General features: G+C 45.1%; 1 protein-coding gene and 1 non-coding gene across 4 annotated transcripts; both read right to left on the bottom strand.

Moving 5' to 3' along the window:
- Nucleotides 1–460: 460 nt before the first annotated feature.
- On the bottom strand, nt 461–18,753 carry pde7a (phosphodiesterase 7A). Of its 3 annotated transcripts, none has more exons than XM_034108645.2 (13): nt 18,738–18,753; nt 17,688–17,838; nt 9,352–9,412; nt 7,297–7,386; nt 6,480–6,643; nt 6,299–6,362; nt 5,779–5,975; nt 5,553–5,684; nt 5,381–5,472; nt 3,289–3,433; nt 3,047–3,143; nt 2,381–2,461; nt 461–2,196 (listed from the first exon to the last, which is right to left on the bottom strand). In XM_034108645.2, the coding sequence occupies exons 2-13, from the start codon at nt 17,823–17,825 to the stop codon at nt 1,958–1,960; spliced, it is 1,500 nt and encodes a 499-aa protein (XP_033964536.1). In that variant the 5' UTR covers nt 17,826–17,838; nt 18,738–18,753; the 3' UTR covers nt 461–1,957. The 3 variants fall into 3 exon arrangements, with proteins under 3 accessions (XP_033964536.1, XP_033964535.1, XP_033964537.1); XM_034108644.2 differs by lacking the exon at nt 18,738–18,753 and adding an exon at nt 18,692–18,707; XM_034108646.1 differs by lacking the exon at nt 18,738–18,753 and having other exon boundaries at nt 7,297–7,383; nt 17,688–18,725.
- A 3,106-nt stretch (nt 18,754–21,859) lies between these two features.
- On the bottom strand, nt 21,860–21,945 carry trnay-gua (transfer RNA tyrosine (anticodon GUA)). The gene is given in 2 exon segments: nt 21,860–21,895; nt 21,909–21,945. It is a non-coding gene; the product is annotated as a tRNA-Tyr (tRNA).
- Nucleotides 21,946–22,444: the final 499 nt, after the last annotated feature.

Genomic DNA, 22,444 nt, shown 5'->3' with positions numbered 1-22,444 from the left:
CATTTACATGCACAAATAAAATAACACACTACAGGAGAGGGAACCCAAAAAGCATAATATACCCTGTTGAAGGTGGGGTAGGTCATTTGAGAAACCAGCTCGAGTGCGCTAGAATTTGAAAATACACAGCCGGAAGAAATCTGCCACTTCCTTACAGAGCCCCTCCTCCAACACACACATGACCAATGAGGGCACGAGATAAGTCGGAAGGCTGACGGGCAGGTAAGCCATCCAGTTACTTTAGCCAGGCCGGCTCAAATGATTGGTCGTGCTTTTTACAGCGCTACGGCTTCCACAGATGACATTTTTTAATGGATTTTTTTGTCAAAGCACTTCAGATATTCATTGCTATCGGGATGTTAAGAGCATTCCATGGAATATAACAAGTGTATCTCGAGCCGGTTTCTCAAACTTACCTTCAGCATTAGACATGTTAAAACAGCGTGAAACTTAAAGAAAACATTAGTCAACAACAGGTTTTATTATTCAAATCGTAACTGCAACAGGCATGTATCAAAAAGGTCAATACAGCAAAGCCTTTACAAAATCTGGCTCGACACCAAAGTCTTCCCAAAAATGGCTGTCGCAACAAATTGTAAACAGTTTTATCAACAGTCTTACAGCACTTACAGCAAAAATACAAATCAGCTAAAGTAAGAAAAGCACCTGTTATCTTTCGAAAAAACACAAACAACGATTTGTGCCACTATACAGAATCGGAGTAGACAAACCAAACACGAAGAAGTGGAATGTTCAAAGTCACTCGACCATTTTGTTTCGGTACAAAAAAGAAGGACAGCTGGAGTTGTTCCTCACAACAAAAAGGCAAAGGGATTGGACAGTGCATTCAAAAGACAAGCACACCATGCACTTGATGGAGCTAGTTTGGTCACTTAGCATAGTTTGTGCATAGTTATAAGGCATCGATCGAGCAGTCCTTTAGGTTGCATGTGGCTGAGAGAGACATTCTGCGGAGAGGGAGGGTCTCCTTCAGTAGATCCTCGCCAGGAACACAACCCTGCATCGTCCGCAGTCGCCTCCTCCCCCTCTCCTTCGTGATAAGAGACCCTGAGCGAGTTCCAGGTGAGATGCATGTGCAGTAAGTATCTGATTTCCAGTGTGGGGGTTGGGGACGCTCCCCCGAGTTCAACCAGCAGTGGAAGATACGTGGAGAAGGACTAAAACACCTTCGCGGGTCGCTGCACATCCGCCACCGTCTTTTATTCGGGAGTGCAAGGACACATGGTAGCACACAGGTGGAGTTACTTATGGCATCTGGTGTGGTTGAGTAAGGTTCTGCTCATGGCTTCAACAGTGGGATGACAGTTCAAACGAGTGGTTCTTCACATCTGTGCTTCGAAGGCAAACCGTGGAGCCCACGTGATTCACTTCAAGGGAAAGTCACAACAAACAAGGAGATGCGTAAACAGTCTTCGTAGAGGCAGCAAAAGGACTGGGCTTGTCACATTTTATTTTTTTTTCAACATGAGGAAAAATCTTCAATACAAATGCATCATGGCATTGATGTCGAGTCTTAGGAGGGTCTCATGTCAGAATACTCCAGTTGTCTCAGTCATTTCAGATAATTCTTCAAATCTTTGTTTTCAAATGGCACTTCAAAATACCAGAACAAAAAAAAAAAGTCTTCTTCAGTTCTTATACTGCTTTCCCCTAAAGGTTCACCAACAGACAAAGTGGTGTGTTCAGTCAGTAATGCCAAAAACTACAGTGGACAAATAAATAAAACAAAGCAAATAAAAGAAAAATACAGCAGTAGCCAAATGAGGTATCTATGTATTGCTCTATGCCAAAAAAGAGGAATTAAAAATTAAATAAATTAAATAAAATCAGTGGTTTATCAAGATGAGAGGCAAAAGCAACAAAACAAAAAGTTAGGATCAGGTGGAGCTGCAGGCCCCGGGGTCAGGGGTCGAGGTGAAGGGGCTCACGAGGAGTGTCAGGATTCTCTGCTTCCCTGAGGTATTTCTTTGGAGCTGCTTCCTCCGGTAGCGGCGCCGTCTTCTGGGTCGGTGCCGGGCGAGCTGGGCCCCGCCGCCACGGAGCTCTGTTCCCGCAGCAGGGCCCCCCAGCTGGCCTTGTTCAGCCTCATGTGGCCCATCATGGTGTGGGACAGCCGTGTGTCGGAGAAGCGGGTCCACTCTGCAAACAGCGGCTCCACCACGTACGTCATGAAGCCTGGGAGGAGAGGGGAGGCAGACACAAATAAGGGTTTGAGATTAGATATGAGCTCGGAGAGAACACTGACTACCGTGGAAACTGCTTAAAAAAAAAGCTTGAGTCTTAATCATTCTTTACAAGTGCTGTATTTTCCTTTCTTACTTTACTTCGAATGCACACCATTAAAAACACCCCTTCTTACCGATTTGAATGTTGCCGACGGTGTTCATCTCTCTGTCACAAACTGGGCTGACTTCAAGTTTGTGCTTCTTCTCAATGTCTCCTAAAAGAATAACAAAAGAAGAATTAATATATGTGATACTGTATCTTCTACTATTATACACGCATTTTGTTACAGAGAATAAAACACAAAATGAACAAATGATGGAGAAAAGAGCAAAAATGTATAATGAAAGGGGAATGTTTAGCACAGCTAGTGTTCCATAGCTGGCTAGCGAGTGTTAGCTATCTATCTAACAGGCTGGCTATTGAAAGTTACCATTTCAATCTGACAAGCTAACATAAACTATCTATCCATCAAACTAGTAAGTGAATATTAGCCATGTACTAAACAAGCTAGCTAGAGAAAGTTAGCCGTCTATCCAAGCTAACTAACATTCGCAATCTACTCGTTAGCTTGCTTAAGTGCTAGCTCGCAAATGTAAGCTAACTAACATTCGCTATCTACTCGTTAGCTTGCTTAAGTGCTAGCTCGCAAATGTAAGCTATCTAACTCGCTATGGCCAAATTGGTGGCTCTCATAATTCAACTTAAACGTATTATTTAACCCCCTATGGTTAAACTTCCAGTGCAGATCTGTGTCTTCTGTTGGCAGTTGTAGTTATTATGCAGCAGAAGAGATGATTACCTTGCTGGAAGAACTCATCGGTCACTTTCTCACTCCACTGTTTGCTCAGCTCCCAGGGTCTGCAGGGGTTACAGATGTCCGCGCACTTCAGAGCCATCTGTATAGGGGGGATAAAAACAAATCAAGAGTTCAGTTTCGCTGAGATGCTGACATGTGTGTGTATGTGTGTGTGTGTGTGTGTGTGTGTGTGTGTGTGTGTGTGTGTGTGTGTGTGTGTGTGTGTGAGAGAGAAAGTAACTAGCCTGCAGGAGGAAGTGACGGTGGCTGGCGTTGCTCACGCACAGGTTGTCCTGGTCCAGGTGCCTGCGAAACCTGCACAGGTAATCATTCTGCCGGCTGATGTCGGTGGCCAGGATCAGGGAGCCCAACTCCCTCTCCATGTTCAGACTGCTTGGAAAGAAAAGATGATCAGTGGTGGTGGTGTTAAGAAAACTTCAGGTCACTAATCTTCTTAACAAGCTGAGGGTTAGGCTAGGTTTCTTCTACAGGAACAAGTCCTGTTTCTCATTTGAGGCCTGGAAAAGGCTCTGTGACCTTTGACCTGTGCTGGACTATGGGGATCTGGTCTATATGAATGCACCTGCCTATTACCTGGTCAAGTTAGATGCTGCGTATCACAGCGCTCTGAGATTTGTTACTAACTGCAAAGCACTTACTCATCACTGCACCCTGTATGCCGAGGCAGGTCTGCCTTCACTAACTGTACGGAGGCTCAGTCTCTGGTACATGTTCATCTATAAAGCCATGTTGGGTAAACTACCTTTTTATATCTGCTCTCTGATCTCTCGACGAATTAAAAGTACGTACTGCCTGAGATCTCATGATGTTGTTTTATTAAATGTGCCAAGTGCTAGGACTGTCTGAGGGAAGAAAGCTTTTAGATGTGCAGCTCCACTAACATTGGAACAGTCTGCAAAGCTGTTTAAAACTGAGCACTTTGGTTCCCCTGCAGCACTCTGAAACTCGGCTGGGTGCCATGCTGTCTGATACTCATGGTACCTGTCACTGTAAATAGAGTTTGTAAACTGTACCCTGTACATTATGTTCTAGGTCATCCTTATTGTTGTTCTGTTGTTTTTATGTTACATGTGTAACTAGTGTGCTGCAGGTGACCCTTGAAGAAGAGATATGTTGATCTCAAGGGGCTTCACCTGGTTACATAAAGGCTACAAAGTCATGTGACCAGTCCTAGTGACGAAATTCTAAGAAATTCTCCAGTTATCTAAGAATCTTGGGTGAGATGAAAGTTATTCATAAGGCATCTCAGACCTTGAGTGAGGTGGAACACTGATAGGAGTAGGGAGGGACGTTCAAGAGGCTGAAGACTTTTACAAGCAGAAAGTGGCAGGAGATATAAAATCTAAACGCTGAATTCTTAGTATTAAGAACAAGATGTGTTTTCAACATTTTAAAGGTTACTCTACAAAAGTGGTTTTGAACAGAGAGGGCCCTTACATAAAACAGTCATCGTCATTTCACCATGTCTATAGAACAGGGGTCTCAAACTCAAGGCCCGGGGGCCAAATCCGGCCCGCGACTTCATTTTCTGTGGCCCCGCAAGAGCTAGCAAAGAATATAATGCGTTTATTATACGGTTACATGCAACTTTACATGTCCCACAATGCATCTCGTTTTGTGACATGCACACTGAAGAGACTAGCAATTATTTGTCCTGGACTTCTGCTTCCAGATGTAGTTAATTACTAAGTTATTATCCTATCCGATAATAATCCAATTCAGAGGCAATAATGTAATACATTATTTTATATATATATATAATATATATTTATATAGTTACAACTGGCCCTTTGAGTGCAACCTATATGCGAATGTGGCCCGCGATGAAATTGAGTTTGACACCCCTGCTCTAGAATCAAACCTATGATTAAAGTCTTTATTTTATGGAACCTTTTGCCTTTCCTTGGGGATATCTTGTATTCTTTCCAAAATAGCCGTCCATAACATTATATCAAGAGATTTTTTATTTTGTTGTATTTTGCAACCATCAAAGCTTTTTTAAAGAACGCATCGTAACGAGCACCAGGGTCAACCACAGCCCCTCACGGTAAAATGTTCCGTCCCTTCCTTGTTTAGAGTTGTTCTAAGAATCCTTCTTAAATCCCTCGTAAGCTAGGACTCATTGCTCGAAATGTTAAGAGCTCTCAGAGTATTCTCAGAATGTGTTCAGCCTGCCAAGTCTCGTACAGCCCCACGTTGGTGCGCACTGACTGTGGCATTGGATGGAATTCTCCCCATTACCCAATCAGTGAGGCCTTCTGAAATAACTTCAATTTTCTACCGTTGCACTTGACATGTCTTCAGTGTCAGACTGACCTGTCCTCGGCAGGCAGGTGGGAAAGGAGCCCGGTCTCTCTGAGCAGGCCCACTGCTGATTTCCAGTGGTGGTTCTCCAGAACCGAGTTATTCTGCACATGAAGACATAAATCACACAATGTAACTTCAGTACATCCATCGGGTCACTTCTGGCACCGTTACGGGGTCGTACCCTATAGAGTGTAGCGAGATAGTGATCAGTCTTGATGAGGAAAGGCTGGTTGACCCCCGGATGGTCCAGGTCATGTGTAGCGGCGGCGAGTAGTCCCAGCAGGATGTCACAGGAGGTCAGAGACTTGGCAAGCTGCATTAACAACAACAACATATCATGATGATTAGTCAACAAAACACTCCTTTATTGAAACTCCACATTGACTATACTCATTCTCGTGTCTCACAATGGGTTCCTGCATGAAGCAGTACATGGCCTGTGTGACGTCGGCAGCGTGGACAGCGTTGTGGTAGGGGTTGTCGCTGTGGTAGTCCTCCTGGACCATGACTAGGAACCTCCACAGTTTGAGCATGTCCAGCTGGAAGAGCTCCACCAGGCCGTACTGGTTCAGCAGGTGGAGGGTCAGGGTGATCAGGCTGTTCCCTAAGCAAGAGGAACAGAGTGAGCTTTCTGCTGGCGCGTGCATCTCTTTTGACCTTGTGATAAAAACTGTGAAAATATTCTCTTCCCTAAAGCGGCAATGGAAAAATAACAACATCTTTTTCAAACTGACGGGATCTCAATTTCAATTCACTGATTTGATTATAGAAGGAATGTTCACTGGGTGAATCCTCTGTGGGCCAGAATCCAACAGATGGCACCATTGGTGTACATGGAATCTTAGGGTGGTTAAATGCCCTCAGTGCGGCGTCACAGGACCTTTAAAAACATCTTCTGGATAGTATTTACGGTCATGTTTAACATACCGTTCGTCAACCTATCGAAGAGGAAAATGTCAAAATTCCAGGTCCCGACTTTTTCCAGCATGCACTGCGACAGAGAGGAAAACAGAAGTGCAGAATTAGTGATGCCGAATGTCAACAAAATAAATAAGGTAGGTTTATGTATTTGACTGTAGTATCATTATATATAATGTGTGTGTCATACTCTGGCCTGTCCAGTGTAGTCTTCATCCAGGATGTGGAGGGGGATCTGCTGGGGGATGCCCCGCAGCAGCCGGGAGGAGTGCAGGTACCTCTGGAAGCTGAGCAGTCTGTGGACCCTCCTCTCAGGCGAGGAGTCCGCTGACGTGGATCCAGAGCTCGGCCGTGCTGCAAACACACACACAAAAAGATGTCAAATATCTAACAAGGCTTTATGTTCATTTCACAAGATCATTAGGCCCCGAGAACCATTCGGGTCACTCGTCGGGGATGTGACACCAACACGGCGATATGCAAACGGTGGCTGCTGACACAGCCGCCCACTCATAAGCCTTTCGTCTGGGATCACACAGCAGACATGCTTTGTCAGTGCGCACGTACACACACACACACACACACACACATCACTTCAGGGGACATTACATTGACTTGCATGCATTTCCTGGAGACTTATCCTAACCTTAACCAACACATGCCTAACCCTAACCAAGTCTTCACCCTAAAATTAATGATCCCCCCAATTGACCTCCAATTTGTCCCCATAAGGGAAGCCAGTCCCCACACGTGACTATGTAAACAGATTTAGGTCCCCACAAGTACACACACACACACACACACACACACACACACACACACACACACACACACACACACACACACACACACACACACACACACACACACACACACACACACGATAAAGGGCCTCCCACTTAGTTCTTTATCGTCATGTAAAAATGCAGCATGAGAGCAGTGCACAGACGTCAGCGTAGCAGTGACAGAGAATGTCTATGGCTGATAGGCAACTTATTTGTACTCACTGTGAAGAGTTCTGAAGTCGATGCACAGGTAAGGATGGGAGCTTCTTCGTTCCGGTTCAAACCCAACCTGACTTCTCACTCTCACATCTCCTAGAAGAAATCAGCAATTATTTCCTCAAGATTCGAACAGTTTGGAAAGTACATGTGTCTGAACGTGCTAGGCTAAGCAGTATTTCAATATGTTAGATCATATACAGTGATTGATCTTGTTTAAGCGCCACATGACTGGTGTACACTTTCCAGAGGGGCGGACATCAAACAGCTGAGCATGCCATGTCAGGACAGGCTGCTCTGCTATTAATACTCCGAGTCCCTGACGGGGATCTATAGCACACCTATGGCTGTTTTTATTAGTCAGGCAGAGGATCAGGCTCCGGGCCTGCTTTGAAACCGCAGTGAGAGCAGAGAGGTGACGGGATGCTGCTATGACACTGATGCAGTAAAAATGCTAGTGTGTCGTTCCAGGCAACACTCCAATGCGGCAAGACTCTGCAAGGCAGTACACTCGTCAAGTTGCTCAACAGTGCAATGGGAGGTTTCCAGCATGACACTAGAATTCAAATCAAAAGCAGTCACACACACACACACACACACACACACACACACACACACACACACACACACACACACACACACACACACACACACACACACACACACACACACACACACACACACACACACACACACACACACACACACACACACACACACACACACACACACACACACACACACACACACACACACACACACACACACACACACACACACACACACACACACACACACACCCCAACCACTGGTTACTTACTTGTAAACAGCTGTTTGAATAATACACAAGCTCCTATCAAAATACCAACTAAGAATTACAATTCAAGGTTATCCTCAAAACATAAAATAAACCAAATACTATGCCTCCTTGGCAGTGTGTGGGATCCCATGACTATACATCCGTCCCATTAATCTGTACATGCTAAGGTGTGTGCCGAGTGTGTATTCTGAGTCGCAGGGTCCATGTTTCTCCTGCGGTGCATTAGCGCTGGCGCCCCGGGGTGGATGTAGGTCACGTCATTATATCTGATGCGGCGAAAGCTCCGAGTCCTGCTATTTGAAAGCACATCAGCATTAACTTGGCAGACTGAACCCCAGTCTGCATTAGCGAGCCTCTCCTTACACTAATATCAAACCGGCAGCTGCTTTACGCCGGTGACACATGACACTGCCATCACACTTCACCAAGTGAAACGATTGTAGGGCTAAAGCTCCTTCAGCGAGCTCTGTGAATGACTGATGAGACGCGCATAGCGGCAGTCGAGGATTCGTATCATCCATCGAGAGAGAAAACAAAGTATCACAACATTACGTGAAAGCTACAGAAAGCAGGATTTGAGCAGAGAAGCCCTAAACTGGCTGTTTAATGCTCCCTGCCTGCTCGCCATGCTTCAGAGCAGCAACCTGATATCCATGAACGGCTCACTACCAGTCAAACACCGTCTGATTTGTGAGTAAAGGCGGTCAAAGCAGCATGCGAGGGCACATCTGTGTGGAGTGGACTGATGTCGGGCTCTAATTGCACCATCATACTCAATAGTGTTATTGATCAGGAAGGAGAGACTGCTCCGGTTGCTTCCTGGATGAATTTGATTCCATCTGCCTGGCTGAACTATGAGCCCTCCGTCCTCTCATCCATTTTCTGAACTGCTTGGGGTTGCCGAGGGCAGCGAGCACGTGGCGCACGCACAACAATCTGTACTCTTAACAAACCTGGGCAAACTTTAAAAAAGGCACTCAACACTGCAGACACACACTATGTAAACCTGTTCTGATGGAGAGATTACTAAAAGGCCGGGGGTTTTGAGTGGACGGTGCACTCTGGTGTGTCCCCATCTCTTCATAATGTCTCCATCCCTCCCTCCACTTTCCATCTGGCTGCCTTTAAAGCCATTGTGGGTTAAGAAATGATCATGGAGAAGATAAGCCCGCTGATGTCTGGGAAGTGTGTGTATGCTGTGAATGGTTGCGTGTATGCACTGATCGAGGGGAAACACTTACCGAGCATGCGAATGTACAGTGCTGTCTGGTCGGAGCTGTCGTAGGAGATGGCCCCTCGTCTCTGAGCGAACAAGAAGGAACATCGTAAACAGCTGTGCAAGGTTTGTAATGAATTATGTTTTAAAAAAACAAGAAATACATCTTCAAATGGATGTGGGTGGTATCACAGCCACATCTCGGCACACACGACTCAAAAACACAGGCAATTATTTTTAACATAAACACACGCTGATAAGTGGAGGGAGGTGCTGCGGTGTGTGTGTGTGTGTGTGTGTGTGTGTGTGTGTGTGTGTACAAACGGCAACACTGATAAATATGTTCCAGTGCCATATCACCAGCCTGATACGGCACTTACACCAGTGCTATCAGTCATGTGAGAAACGCGTGAGAAACGCATGAGACACACACACACACACTACGTTTTCTGAGCCATTTTTACTTCCCTTTAAAAGTCTCTCACGAAAAACTGTTGAAAATGCACAGATTAAATTGTATATAATGACTTCCTTATCCAGCAGGTGAAAGCAATTTGAATCGAGTTAGCTGGAACTAATGACGACACAGAAGCAACACAATAACCCTTGAAAAATCAATACCATTCACTAATGGCTATTACCCAATAATCTATTCAATCAAAAGATAGCATGCTTCAGTTCACATTGTCGTCCTTGAAGGTTTCAAGTCACTAAAACTCAACATTTCTGGGAACTGCATCACGAGAATACTAATAATAATCATTTCTAAGAAGCGGCGACTTGTCTACCAAGTTAAGTGATCGTAGTGGTTTGCTCCATAGCAGTTGATTTCATCTATATTTTGACGTTACATGAGGTTGGCAACAATGTGCCGACAAAACACAAAGGACTGGCTGAATCTGAGGCCTTATGCATCGTGAACAAGTAACACAATAAACCACAATAAAGGCTTGTCGGGTATGAGGAGAGGAGATGTTCAGACAGCTGTGATTCTCAACCAGCTGGTCTTCTTGACCTTTATCTCGTGTGCTTCCAAAATGTGGTCGCCGCCTCTTCTCGGCTACTTCAATGTTTAAACTACAATGTAATTTTGTTGTTGTGAATAACAGTGCTTCTGTTGACTTTAGAATGAAGTTGATAAGACGCGTGTTTTATCTTTGCTTGTGTCTACAACTCGGTGCCAGCAGTTTCCCTCAGCAGCTCTGCAGCGGTACGGCTGTGGTAACTGAATATTTGCTCTGCCGACAAACAGCTGCTCCGGGCTACACCTTGGCTCACCTCTCCATGCACTCAGCACTCCGCCCCCCCCCCCCCATCAGGCCGACTCCCCTCTCCCTTCTGGGACTCCTCTGGGTCTAGAGTTACCCATTCCACAGGGAGCCTGCTAGACTGGCCCTTCATGACAAACGCCAACTGGCCACGGCACAAACACAAAAGTCCACGCTTGTATACTCATTACTTCATATCCTTAGGATTACTCCGAGCCTCCTTCACACACCTGACACCGTCCGTCCTGTGGGCTCATGGCAGCCGCCAATCCAAAGCTAATATTTTACCGGCTAGCAAACAGCTTGACTCGGGGTGGGTTATCTCCGTGTTTACACACAGCACCAGTGGTTAAAGGGAATAGTATAGATTGTGTGTGTATATGTGCATGGGCTGTTGCGGTGTTTGTGTGTAGGGGGCTGGGTATCAGCTGTAACATGCGTGGGAACTGTGTAGTACTGGCTCGAGGTCTGGGAATGGAAGAGTGACCAGCCCTGCCAACACTTGCCCAAACAAACCTTTTGGCCAGAGCCACACACACACACACACACACACACACACACACACACACACACACACACACACACACACACACACACACACACACACACACACACACACACACACACACACACACACACACACACACACACACACACACACACACACACACACACACACACACACACACACACACACACACACACACACACACACACACACACACACACACACACACACACACACACACACACACACACACACACACACACACACACACACACACACACACACACACACACACACACACACACACACACACACACACACACACACACACACACACAGGTAAGAAGGAGCTGGCCGTGCGAACAATGTCAATGTCGCGTTGTACCCTTGAAACGTGCAGCCCATAATACACACCCCTGCCACGCCTTGTATTGCCAACACACACAAAACCCATCACCCGTGGTCCTGTCATGGTCCACAATGAACTTGAGCCCCCTTGTGAGCTTTGTTTTTCTGTCATTCATGCTTCACAGCTGAGGGTGATGGGGAAATAAGGGAGAGACAGAGAGACGCAGGAAGTCAGAGGCATGCCATGAACTCACTGGCAGGAAATTCACACCAAAAGAGGTTATAAAACCATAATGCGATTGGTCTGATTTGCGGTCCTCCTTGATGACGCACACACATTTCAGTATTATGAAACATTAGGAATGTAGTCCAGCAGAGTATAATCTCCTTTGTGAAAGACTGACCAGCCTCTTAACAGGAATAGCCTGCAGCAGGCCAGATATCTATTGGAAAGATTTCACTACGAAGGGCCTGCAGGTCGTGCTCGCTTCCGTCATTGAGCTGAAACAGCGGCTGACTGATAACGCCTTTGTCTGATAAGACATGTTGTGCATCTCCAGCCCATATCATGGGTTTCCATCATGGTTGCTCATGGGTGTGTCCCCGCGCAGGTATGAAGAGGTCAGACAGGCTAGCTTGGTTCTTATGTCTTTGTTATGCAACTTGCTTTATGCTCCGATGTCTGTATAGACCCTTTAATACAAGGTCCTTGGTGTCCAGTGTCCTTTAGGGAAATTGACGCTTGGGAGGCTTTTGCTGTGGCTTCAGTGCCGAGTTTGAGCTGACTTCCAGTTTGCATCTGACCCGCAGCCTCTGGCACCAAAAGAGGCCAATTCCTACCAATCTGTTGGACAAGGCATTTTTGGTTTTCACTTCAGGCTCCACAATTTGATCCACTGGGATATTAAGTCAAGTCTTCAATATTCTATCTCTAAAGAACGCTGCACAGTGATTACTTTTGCAACATTCATAAATACAACCTCTGTTAATCATCATATGTTGTAAAGGCATATGTACAGCATATCTAGTCCAAACAATGCAGTTGTCGCTAACTAGCTAATGCTAACACAAACCCTGGTGTATCGACCACCTGGATGTGGAACTGTACTCGTGTGGTAGACGGTTTACCCGTTTGGTTACAGGCTACATTTTCCTCTATTTTCTTCCATAAATCTTCACAAAGTCATTGTTTTCTGGGAACATGCTCCGCGTGCCTTTAAGGGAGCACCTGGAGTGGCAGCCAGGTTGTGTTTGCTCGCAGCACAAGCCAACTCGGTTTTGTTTGGAGTTTATTACTCGCATAACAGTCTGCTCATTGTGCGCCTGCTATTCCACACGAGCTCGTTTACATACGGCTCCGTTTCTTATCTGGGCTGAGACTGGTTGCCAGGGGGCCACAGCGTTTAGGTTTCTGAGGTCAGGAGGGAACACGGTGTCAAAATGTCTGACTGCGTGAGTAACGCCAGGTTTCAATGTTTGTTATCATCGGACTGAATGCCGACAACAAAGACACTGGTTACGAACTAAAAAGCATTTTAATCTGAGCATTACGATTGAGCAGATATTGTAGTCTGATGCCTCTCTGAATGGTATTTAACGGTTTAGTACACAGTGTCGCATTCCCACACTTCCTTGTTCCGAACAAAAAGGACACCAAACTGCCTTTATGATGTCATTCAGCTTTGAAATGAGGTTTCTGCTGAGGACAAGCCTTCTGCACTGTCCGTAAATGAGCTCAGGCCAAGCAAATGAGGAAGCTAGCAGTATTTCTATAAACTGACTTATCAGAAACAAAGCCACACACACACACACACACACACACACACACACACACACACACACACACACACACACACACACACACACACACACACACACACACACACACACACACACACACACACACACACACACACACACACACACACACACACACACACACACACACACACACACACACACACACACACACACACACACACACACACACACACACACACACACACACACACACACACACACACACACACACACACACACACACACACACACACACACACACACACACACACACACACACACACACACACACAAGATAAAAGCAGCCGGACTCAGCGCAGTTTCATAAACTGAAAGCATCCTTCTGAGTTATGACCTCTTGCCGCACAGTGCTGTGTGGGACGGCACATTCCAGTAACTGAGTGCTAGGCCATAAATGTGGATAGGTTTGGAGTGAGTGAGTATGTGTGCGTTCGTGCACCAGCCATTGCATACACAAAAGCCCTAGATGGAGTCTACCTGTTGTAAGTGTTTTATGAGAACTCTCTCCACTCTGACACACTCCAGCTGCAGTGAGTTTCTGAGAGGGGGAGGGGGAGGCTGGGGTGTGTTGGCCCGATGCCTCAGCCAGACTGAACGGCGGAGCAGTGTTGTCGCTAAAGAACAAAGCAGCGTGCTTGTCGGGCTGCAATACATCTGCAACCCGTGCCGTTTTCTTTCACTGGAAGGTGTGTTGAAATGATTTAAGCCGTCTTCCGCAGACAGCTTTAAAAGGGGGCCTTGTGTAAGTGTGCTTTCAGCGGTGCTCGATGACACAAGTGGAGTTGAGGAGTGGGGGAGGAGGTAGGTTTGCTTCATATTCTCACAGGCCGTCTACCCGGCACAGGAATTTCATTCATCTAAAACATCATCCCCAGGCTCTAATTGCTTCTCTGGGCCGGCGTAATGCTCCCCCCTCGCAACTCTTAACCTTCCGAGGAGAGTCAACAAAACCCAAGTCGACAACCGGTGCGTCTGCGGACAACTATTTGGTGTTTTAAATCCAGCAACAGGGCTATATAAATTCCTACATCGTGTATGTGCTCATCTCAAATGTCTATCGGACTGCAGTCAACATGATTCATATTCAGCAGGCGCAGTTGGCCCCCCTGACATTGTGTCCGTTGGTGTGTTGATGTACGGCGCCACAATCTCACGGCCGATTGCACTCAACACTAAAGCACAAAAACAGAATGGTCATGTGATAAGAGGGGCCCCTTACCAGGAGACAGAGAAACGAGGAGTGTGTATGTATAAACGGGGACAGGATGTGAGGTACTGCTCCGGTTTATTTACTAAATAATACACATCCTCGCTCGGTAAACCGCACCGGCTCGTTTCGCGGAAAGGCAAACTCTGGCGGGGAGAGGGTTAACTTCTTGTGAAAGGTTGTGAAACACCAGGCTCAGTGTCTGAACGGCTCCTTCGGCATTCTTACCACATCCTGAAACTACGTCAATCCGATGGCAATGTGCAGAAAATAAAAAGCTTATCGGTTCAGTTAAAATCAACAAAGTAACTCCCTCAGAGAGAAGCACTGTGGTGTGTTCTCTTATCACGTCGTGCACAGACACATCCATAGTGTTGATGAAACAAGCAGCGATATCTCCCATTCTCACACACGGGCCCATCATCGTCATCTGCTGCCCCCGAACGCCGGAGCTGATCTGGGGTCAGTGGCCAACATACTCATGGGGATATCTGTGACTGCGATATGATTCACGGAGCTGAACGCAGACCAGTGTTTCAGGTCCATCTCACACCATGCGCCCGCTCGGGCCTCATCACGACCGCTATCGATCCTTGCATCTCTTTTTGGGCGAAATGCCAATAATACAGCCTCATCAACACCATGCCACGGTGTGTGAATGTGCTACACATCATGACAGACAGCCGTCGGGTCTGACTGCTGCCATGTGTCACGTCTCGTGAATGTGCGTAGTACGGCCAAACTAACCTAATGTGCCGTAAGTGTTTAGACGGGAACCACGTGACTTTGTTTACTCGTCGTCTCGTGTTACTGCTCCAATCTAATCTCAGACTGTGTTTAGTTCACTCCAGAGAAGCCAGCGGAGGGGACCAGCATCTTCCAACTCAACTTTAGGAATGAATCAACAAGCAGCCCAACATGCATTGCAATAAAAACAATAGAGGCATTGTTCTAGATGTTTTAATGTAGTTGCCGTTTCCAACGCCTCTTCGGCAGCATATTTACACCCCATCATAAACATTCCAGGACCACAGAGTGACATATTCTTCTGAGACCCTGTCGCGTCTTCAACCCTACTCTTGTGCCTCTGTTTACAAGAGGAAATGTCTTCATCTGCGAGGGGAGGGGAGGGGGCAGAAGAGAAAGAAAGAGAGAGAGGGAGGGAGGGAGGGAGTTTGTGAGTGAGCAGAACAAGAGAAAGAAAAGAGACTGAGACTCCGGCCATCTGTGAGTCTGGCAGCGAGCCAAACCACTGCCCACAGAGCCCGGGCACATGCCTAGCTGCCTTTCTCTGCAGTGGGAGTCCAGAGCTGCTTCCACAAACAACGGGCCTGTGGAACCACACACAAAAACACAGCAGCCACCGAGGACAACTGCACCCTTATGGTCAGGAATAGGGCCCGAAACACAATATTTGCAGTCGTGTAATTGCTGTGACAAAGGCTGAGTGACACTGTGTATACATGTCCACCCAGTTCTGCCACTGTGTAGGGAGGAAGAAGCCACATGTCCATGTCAGCAGGTCTTTATGCTGAATCCCTCGCTGGTGCCTTCTTGCTTTGCATTAAAGTGTTGGTAAACCTCGAGCCATTTAAATATTCTTCCACAAAAATGACATGCAAATCATTCGGGTTTCACTGGGAACACATTTCAGACTGCAAAGCGTGCTGACTTCCCTCCTTCTTTCACAACAAAGAGGCATTACAACAGTACAAGCCACAATAACTCAATGAACTCTGGCTCACTTGAGAAAACAACGGGTGAACTGACCTAAAGACACAGTAGCTTTACAGCAGACGATAAGCATACAGCATTATGCCCAGATGGGTTTGCTGCTGATGTCTAGGCCCTCTCAAGGAACCCCTTGTTTGGGGCTGTGGTCTTAGAAGCAAGTTCCAAGAACCACAAAGACAAAAGGCAGCTTCAAGCCTTCGGATTAGTCTTAGTTTCATAAAAGTAGCACACAACGGGACATTGTTCATTTGAGACGTGCTCCAACTGACTGGAACTACTTTGTTTGGTTTTAGGCTAGCGGTGGCAGCTCGGTGGAGAGTGCAGGGACAGAAAGCTCTTCTCCAGCTAGCTTATCCACTATTCTGATAACATCTGTCAAAAGCACCCATAACCCAGCGGACAAAAGGACCAGTGAGGACGAGCAACACCGAGGGCCTCGGGCTATGCATTAGTCTTTGATGGTAGGTTCAAAGCGGACACACATGGGTGGTTATGTGGAGCAGCCCGTCACACAAAGCACTAATGGACGATCCATTGTGGAGCACGCTCACACGGTCAAACACACTGACTTAATGCTTAGTTAATGTGTCGGGGATGCCATGCAACGCTGCGGGAGTTACGGTCCATGACCAACGAGCGGGACGTGACCCAGAGAGAGGAGTGTAACCCCGGCTGCTGTAGAGCGAATCTACTGAAGCAATAGTAAGGGGGTTTTAGTGTTTTAACACTGTGACGCAGAGGAGGAACTGATGTATGACTTGATGTGCAGCCATCTGAGCTGAGGTTACAGTCGGTTAGGGAAGTGCGCTACACAAAGGCCGAATGCATAGTAGATCATCTCAGATCTGCAGTGACTCAATGTGTGGCTCGAATACAAAGTCATGTGTCAAGTTTTTCTATCGGAGACAAAAGAGACAAACTAAATGTGACGCCACACCATGAGGACTGTTGTTGTGGCCTACCTTTTGCTTTCATTCACCACAGCTGAAATATAGAGGCAGGCTTACAAGAGGCACATTTCCAAGAGTTCAGGATTCGGAGAAAGCAGGAAGCTCAAGTGTGACTCAATGATGAAGGTTTCTTCTGTCGATGTGTCATGGGATGTTGCATGAATAACAATGTGGCACGTTCCCCCTGACAATACAGAGTCACAAAAGTAAACTGCTTTTACTCGGGCAGTAAACGGACATGGATGGCTCAAGTGAGAGGGCCTTTATCTGTGGGTGACATGCACACATGCAAAGTGGTGTCAGGTTGTATTTTGGGTCTGAGAGATAAGAAAATGTTGTGTGTGCAAGGGAGTGCTCATTGTGTGTGTTCGGGCCTAGATATCCAACAACCACCTGCAAGATTCCTGTGGATTATTCATATGTTTGTTTAGAAGAAGGTGCTGGTTTTAAGGCCTGTGTGATTCACATATCTCAACCCACCGTGACAAAATGATAAATAAAGAGATTTTAAAAAGGTCTTTTTACCTGTGACAGCTGTCTTGGATCAGGAGCCCCGAAGAGGGAAGAGCTGGAGCTGAAACTAATGGCTCCCCTCCGGCTGAGGACATGCTTGGGAACCAGCCTGTCTAGAGGCAAAACCGGCAGCTGATAACATACTTCCATTGAATAGTCAGGGCTGGATCCGGATCAAAAGTATTTAAAAAAAAAAAGAGAAATCTAAAATGTAATCAACAATTGTTAAGAAATGCAGAATACTGGTGAATTAGAAAATCTCCCAAGCCGAAAACAATCTTCAATATTGTGGAAAGGATCTGCTGTCGAGCTGCAAAGTAATTCTGTTCATTATGAGCGACTCAAAACTTGTCCAGATCGCCTTCATTGATGCTGCGTCTTATCTATCGCCACCTTTTTACCTCCTTTGGTGTCATTCTGTAGGCAAAAAAAAGATATCATGCTGCTGTTGCATTTGCTCCTTTCCTTCTCATTTTACTCAAATCCGGGCCCACGGACGACGAGACCTTCTTGCCATTTTCTGGGTCTTTATGAAAACGCTTCCTCATTTTCAAAGCAGAAGAAAAAAGTCATTTGCGTTTCGTTGCGTTCGCGGATCCGCATATCACATATCCCGAAATGAAAACAAAAGGCACGACCACTTCCACACACAAAAAATCAACACAACATATTGTATATTGCTACACCGGCGGATGAGGTGAGGCAGATCCGGGATGTGAGCCCCTGGTTTCAGTCGTCGCCGGGAGGTTCTTCGCTCATTCAGACTTACACCGGAGCCGAAATATAATCAACATGTAGGGCTTTTCCCTCTTTCTTCTGCATGATGAAGGAGCAGCAATTCACCGCTTGTAAAGCACAAAGTGTCTGTCTCAGAGAGGGGAACCCCGACGGTAATCTCACTCGCTGCGATTCCGGTTGCTTCAAAAGGAGACGCAATGGCACGTAAAACAAAACTACGAAACAAAAGTCGACAAATTAACAACCTAAAGTGTGTTTATTCCCCTAGAACTACCTACCTATCGTCCTAAACATTACCCTACTGTATGGTTTTAAAGCACACACCACCTGCCAGAGATGGTGCTGTTGGAGCGAGCAAAAGACGCCCTTGTCTGAAATGAACCAATCGTGGCAAGGCTGGTTTTATAAACTCAACGCTGATTGGATAGAAGCGCGTAGGGTGTATGAGCCGAATGACGCGATTGGTTATGAAGCCAGGGCGATCCCAAGCCCTATATGAGCAGTCGTTTGCAAACGGCGTGGACTTTCTCAAGGGTATTCCTCCACAACGGGGCTTGCCCTGCAGCGGTCCACATCATTGCCTGTGATTACCTTCCTCTCATGACTCATACTACTTGGGAGCTGAGAGTCACAGAGAGTTTGAAATACAGCCTAGAAAAAAAACAGCAAAATGGTTGCAGCTCTGTCAGGCTAAGGCAATTTGAGCCATATGACTGTTTGTGGTGACTCAAAACATACGCTGATTGCATTGTCGAGTGACTCATTTGACTGTCTAGGTCTGTCTGTCGCACCAAATGTGACAAGATAAAGACCATTGATTTTTGTTGTTGCATGATAAGCTTTCTTCATGAATCAATTCCCCAAGAAGAACAAAGCAGTAGAAAATGAATGTTTTCACTGGAGGTTTCTGTGCCATGCCCATGTGCTGGGGGGGACAATGGACGTGCCATGGCAACGGACAGGCCCAGTGCCAATGGAGGCATAATCCCCCTCCCCATTTCCACGGGTCTGAATGCAGTTCCCCACAATCATACCCCCCACAAAGAGGTCCTGCATGCATCTCTTCAGGCAACTAAGGCAACACTGCAAAACACAGAAACAAATGTGTCACAGACAGTAGCAGGGGTGTAAAGATATTAGAATAAACAACGTATAGAGGTAACCATGTGCATTGACTTACATTTGATCTAAAATTAGGTACTCATGTTTTAAACTACTAAACAGAAGTAGAAAATCAACTGTTTTGAACGATTGTAAGCAGAATACCCAATACTAAAGCCGTTCAATTGTTTACTGCTACTTTATTTTTATCATAACTTTATTTCATTTGTATTCTTATTATCCCTGTGTTTCTGTCTTATACTGTTGCTGCTATAAGACCTGAGTTTCCCAACATGGGTCGATAAAGGTCCATCTTATCTTATCTTATCTGGACTGATGGTAAAAAACGACCTTTCACATCTAGATTTTTGAAAGTATTTTTGCTACAAATAAAGCAAGAAGGTCAAACACACAAAGGCAGTTCAGTTTTTGCAACCATGTTGTTGCCACACAACTCTGAAACTGCGTCAATGGCCCATCACGTGTGTGTGCACCGGACTGCACATATTTTACACTCCTCTCCACTGCACATTGGGGAGGCATTTGTGTTCATTAATTTCTTCCACAGACATTTATATTGCCACATTTACACATACATGGAAACTAGCACACATCTTTGAAGCATGGCAGCTGTGTTTAACTACTCTAGCGTCAGCCTCTGGAGCTTTGGTTACGGGTGAGCTGCATACCTGCTGATTCCCCTGGAGGTTGCAGGTACAGTATCTGAAGCCCCGATCCCCTGACTGCACTTTAGCCGAGCTCTCTGGAGAGAGAGTGGAATCCGCTGAGGTGTCCCTAATTGATTTACCTGTTACCCTCGGATGACACTGTTGGTATACAAGAGTCATTATCTATCACTCAAATTCCCATCATCTATTATGCTTTTTTGACAAACATATTCTTTGTGCATCTGTAAAGAAACCACACATGAGATTTACAATTGTATAATTGACATCATATGCTCTTAATTTTTTTCATGACTAATTCATTAAATGTTTAAGTTGATGCTATTATTATCAGGTTAAATTAGAAGAAATAAACAGCATTTTTATACTGTAGCATAATTTTCTATTAGATTACTAACGCATAAGAATGTAATGTGTGTATTTGGAGCCACCTGGTGGTGAAAAATAGCAACTGCATGGACAGTGTGCTTGTCGAGTAAAAAATGAATTAAAGTAATATTTAGGTTAAATAAAGTATATCTTAAGAATATTTGAAAATATATGGATTGCTAGTTTGTAATCAGAAGGTATTAATTGTGGAGCAGAACTGATTTTAGGTTTATATTTTCCAATACTAGACTAATGCCTGCCAAATAAAAAACTAAATGCTGCAAACCTGACACCTTCTACTAACACTTACAGTTTGCATTTACAGACTTGGAAAAGTACAATGTGAAAAAGCATGTAGTGCTAGTATAAAATAATAAGTCCTGACGTGCTAAACAAAATGAGTACCAGATTTCATGAAAGTGTGAAAACTTGATTTGTTATTCATGTGTTACTGAAGTGACACATCTCTTGTTTCCATCCACAAAGGAGTATGAATCATAAGATCAAAATGTAACAGCATAACCACAAGTATGATTTGAGTTAAATGTGTAGTAGCATTTTGTAATGTCTGGTTAGATGTTCAGTACATGGTCATTTACCTGGCTTTTAATGATACAGAAGGATGTCTGATCTGAGCGTAGAGGTGTTATCTACAACTCAGAGGAAGACCTGGCGCGGAAGAAGTCCTGCACACGAGCCAATGGGAAGCTTCTTATGCTGGAGCTATACTGGCTTCACTGTCACGGAAGAAGCTCACAGTCTAAAAATAAAAAAAGGAAAATAATTACCTTAGTATCCCTGTTTATCTCATTATCATACACACATGTGCCTGGATGCAAAAACATGCTTCGGTATAACGAGTTTACAGTAAACAAGCCCTGTTATATTTAAATTGAGCATTTAAAACAAGTGCAATGTTAACGACTAAGGGATTAAACAAACTACATTTACTCCTATCGCATTAATGGAACATTTGTGGTGTGCACATGTTAATTTATATTAAGGAATAAGTTAAACAACACAATCAGAATACCTTTATTAGTCCCACACAGAGGGGAAATTTGCAAGAGAATTGTTTTGTTCTTTGCTACATTGTTAATAGCATTTTTTACAGATTAAAATGACCGTTAAGAACAATCATTACAATGCAGATCAACTATGATAAGCCAGTTTTTGTGACATTTATTTTGATAGTTTACTTTTCAATGTAAAGAATCAAGTTACAAGTCTGTCCTTGTTATGCTAAAATAATGCGGTAAATCTAAATGTACAAAAGGGAAAAGATACCACTCCTTCGAGCCGGATTTGAACCAGCGACCTAAGGATTTCCATGTAACCACTACAGTCCTCCGCTCTACCAACTGAGCTATCGAAGGGAGCTGCTACAACACCAGAAACATATCGATTTGAACATCTAATGCACATTTAACGTAGAGCCATGAAGAAAAACAAACTCGTACAATTTCGCTAAAGTATTAAAAAGCTGCATCTGATCTGTCCGAAATCATTTTGATACCCTTTTTAAAACGTTAACTTCAGTTGTAAATGTGTCCTGTGGTGGTTTTAAATACACACATTGACACCGATACATCCGGACGGGGAATTAGCTCAAATGGTAGAGCGCTCGCTTAGCATGCGAGAAGTAGCGGGATCGATGCCCGCATTCTCCAATACCTTTTTTATTTTTCAACACTATTTCAGCAAACCATAGTGGGCGAAGAAAACACACAATTTAAAAAAAATACGAATTATCTATATTTGCCTAACTGGTGAATAGATAGAGTATGAAGTACAGGAACGTTCATGGATAGCTTCAGCTTTAGTTGCCTGTGCTATAACTAATGTGTCCTCTTTGCTAATAGCTAACTTTAACTA

This window comes from Pseudochaenichthys georgianus, chromosome 20 (genome assembly GCF_902827115.2).
Source record: "Pseudochaenichthys georgianus chromosome 20, fPseGeo1.2, whole genome shotgun sequence".
NCBI classification, from domain to species: Eukaryota; Metazoa; Chordata; class Actinopteri; order Perciformes; family Channichthyidae; genus Pseudochaenichthys; species Pseudochaenichthys georgianus.
The sequence above is the reverse complement of the archived record's forward strand: the minus strand, read 5'-3'. Positions and strand labels throughout refer to the sequence as shown.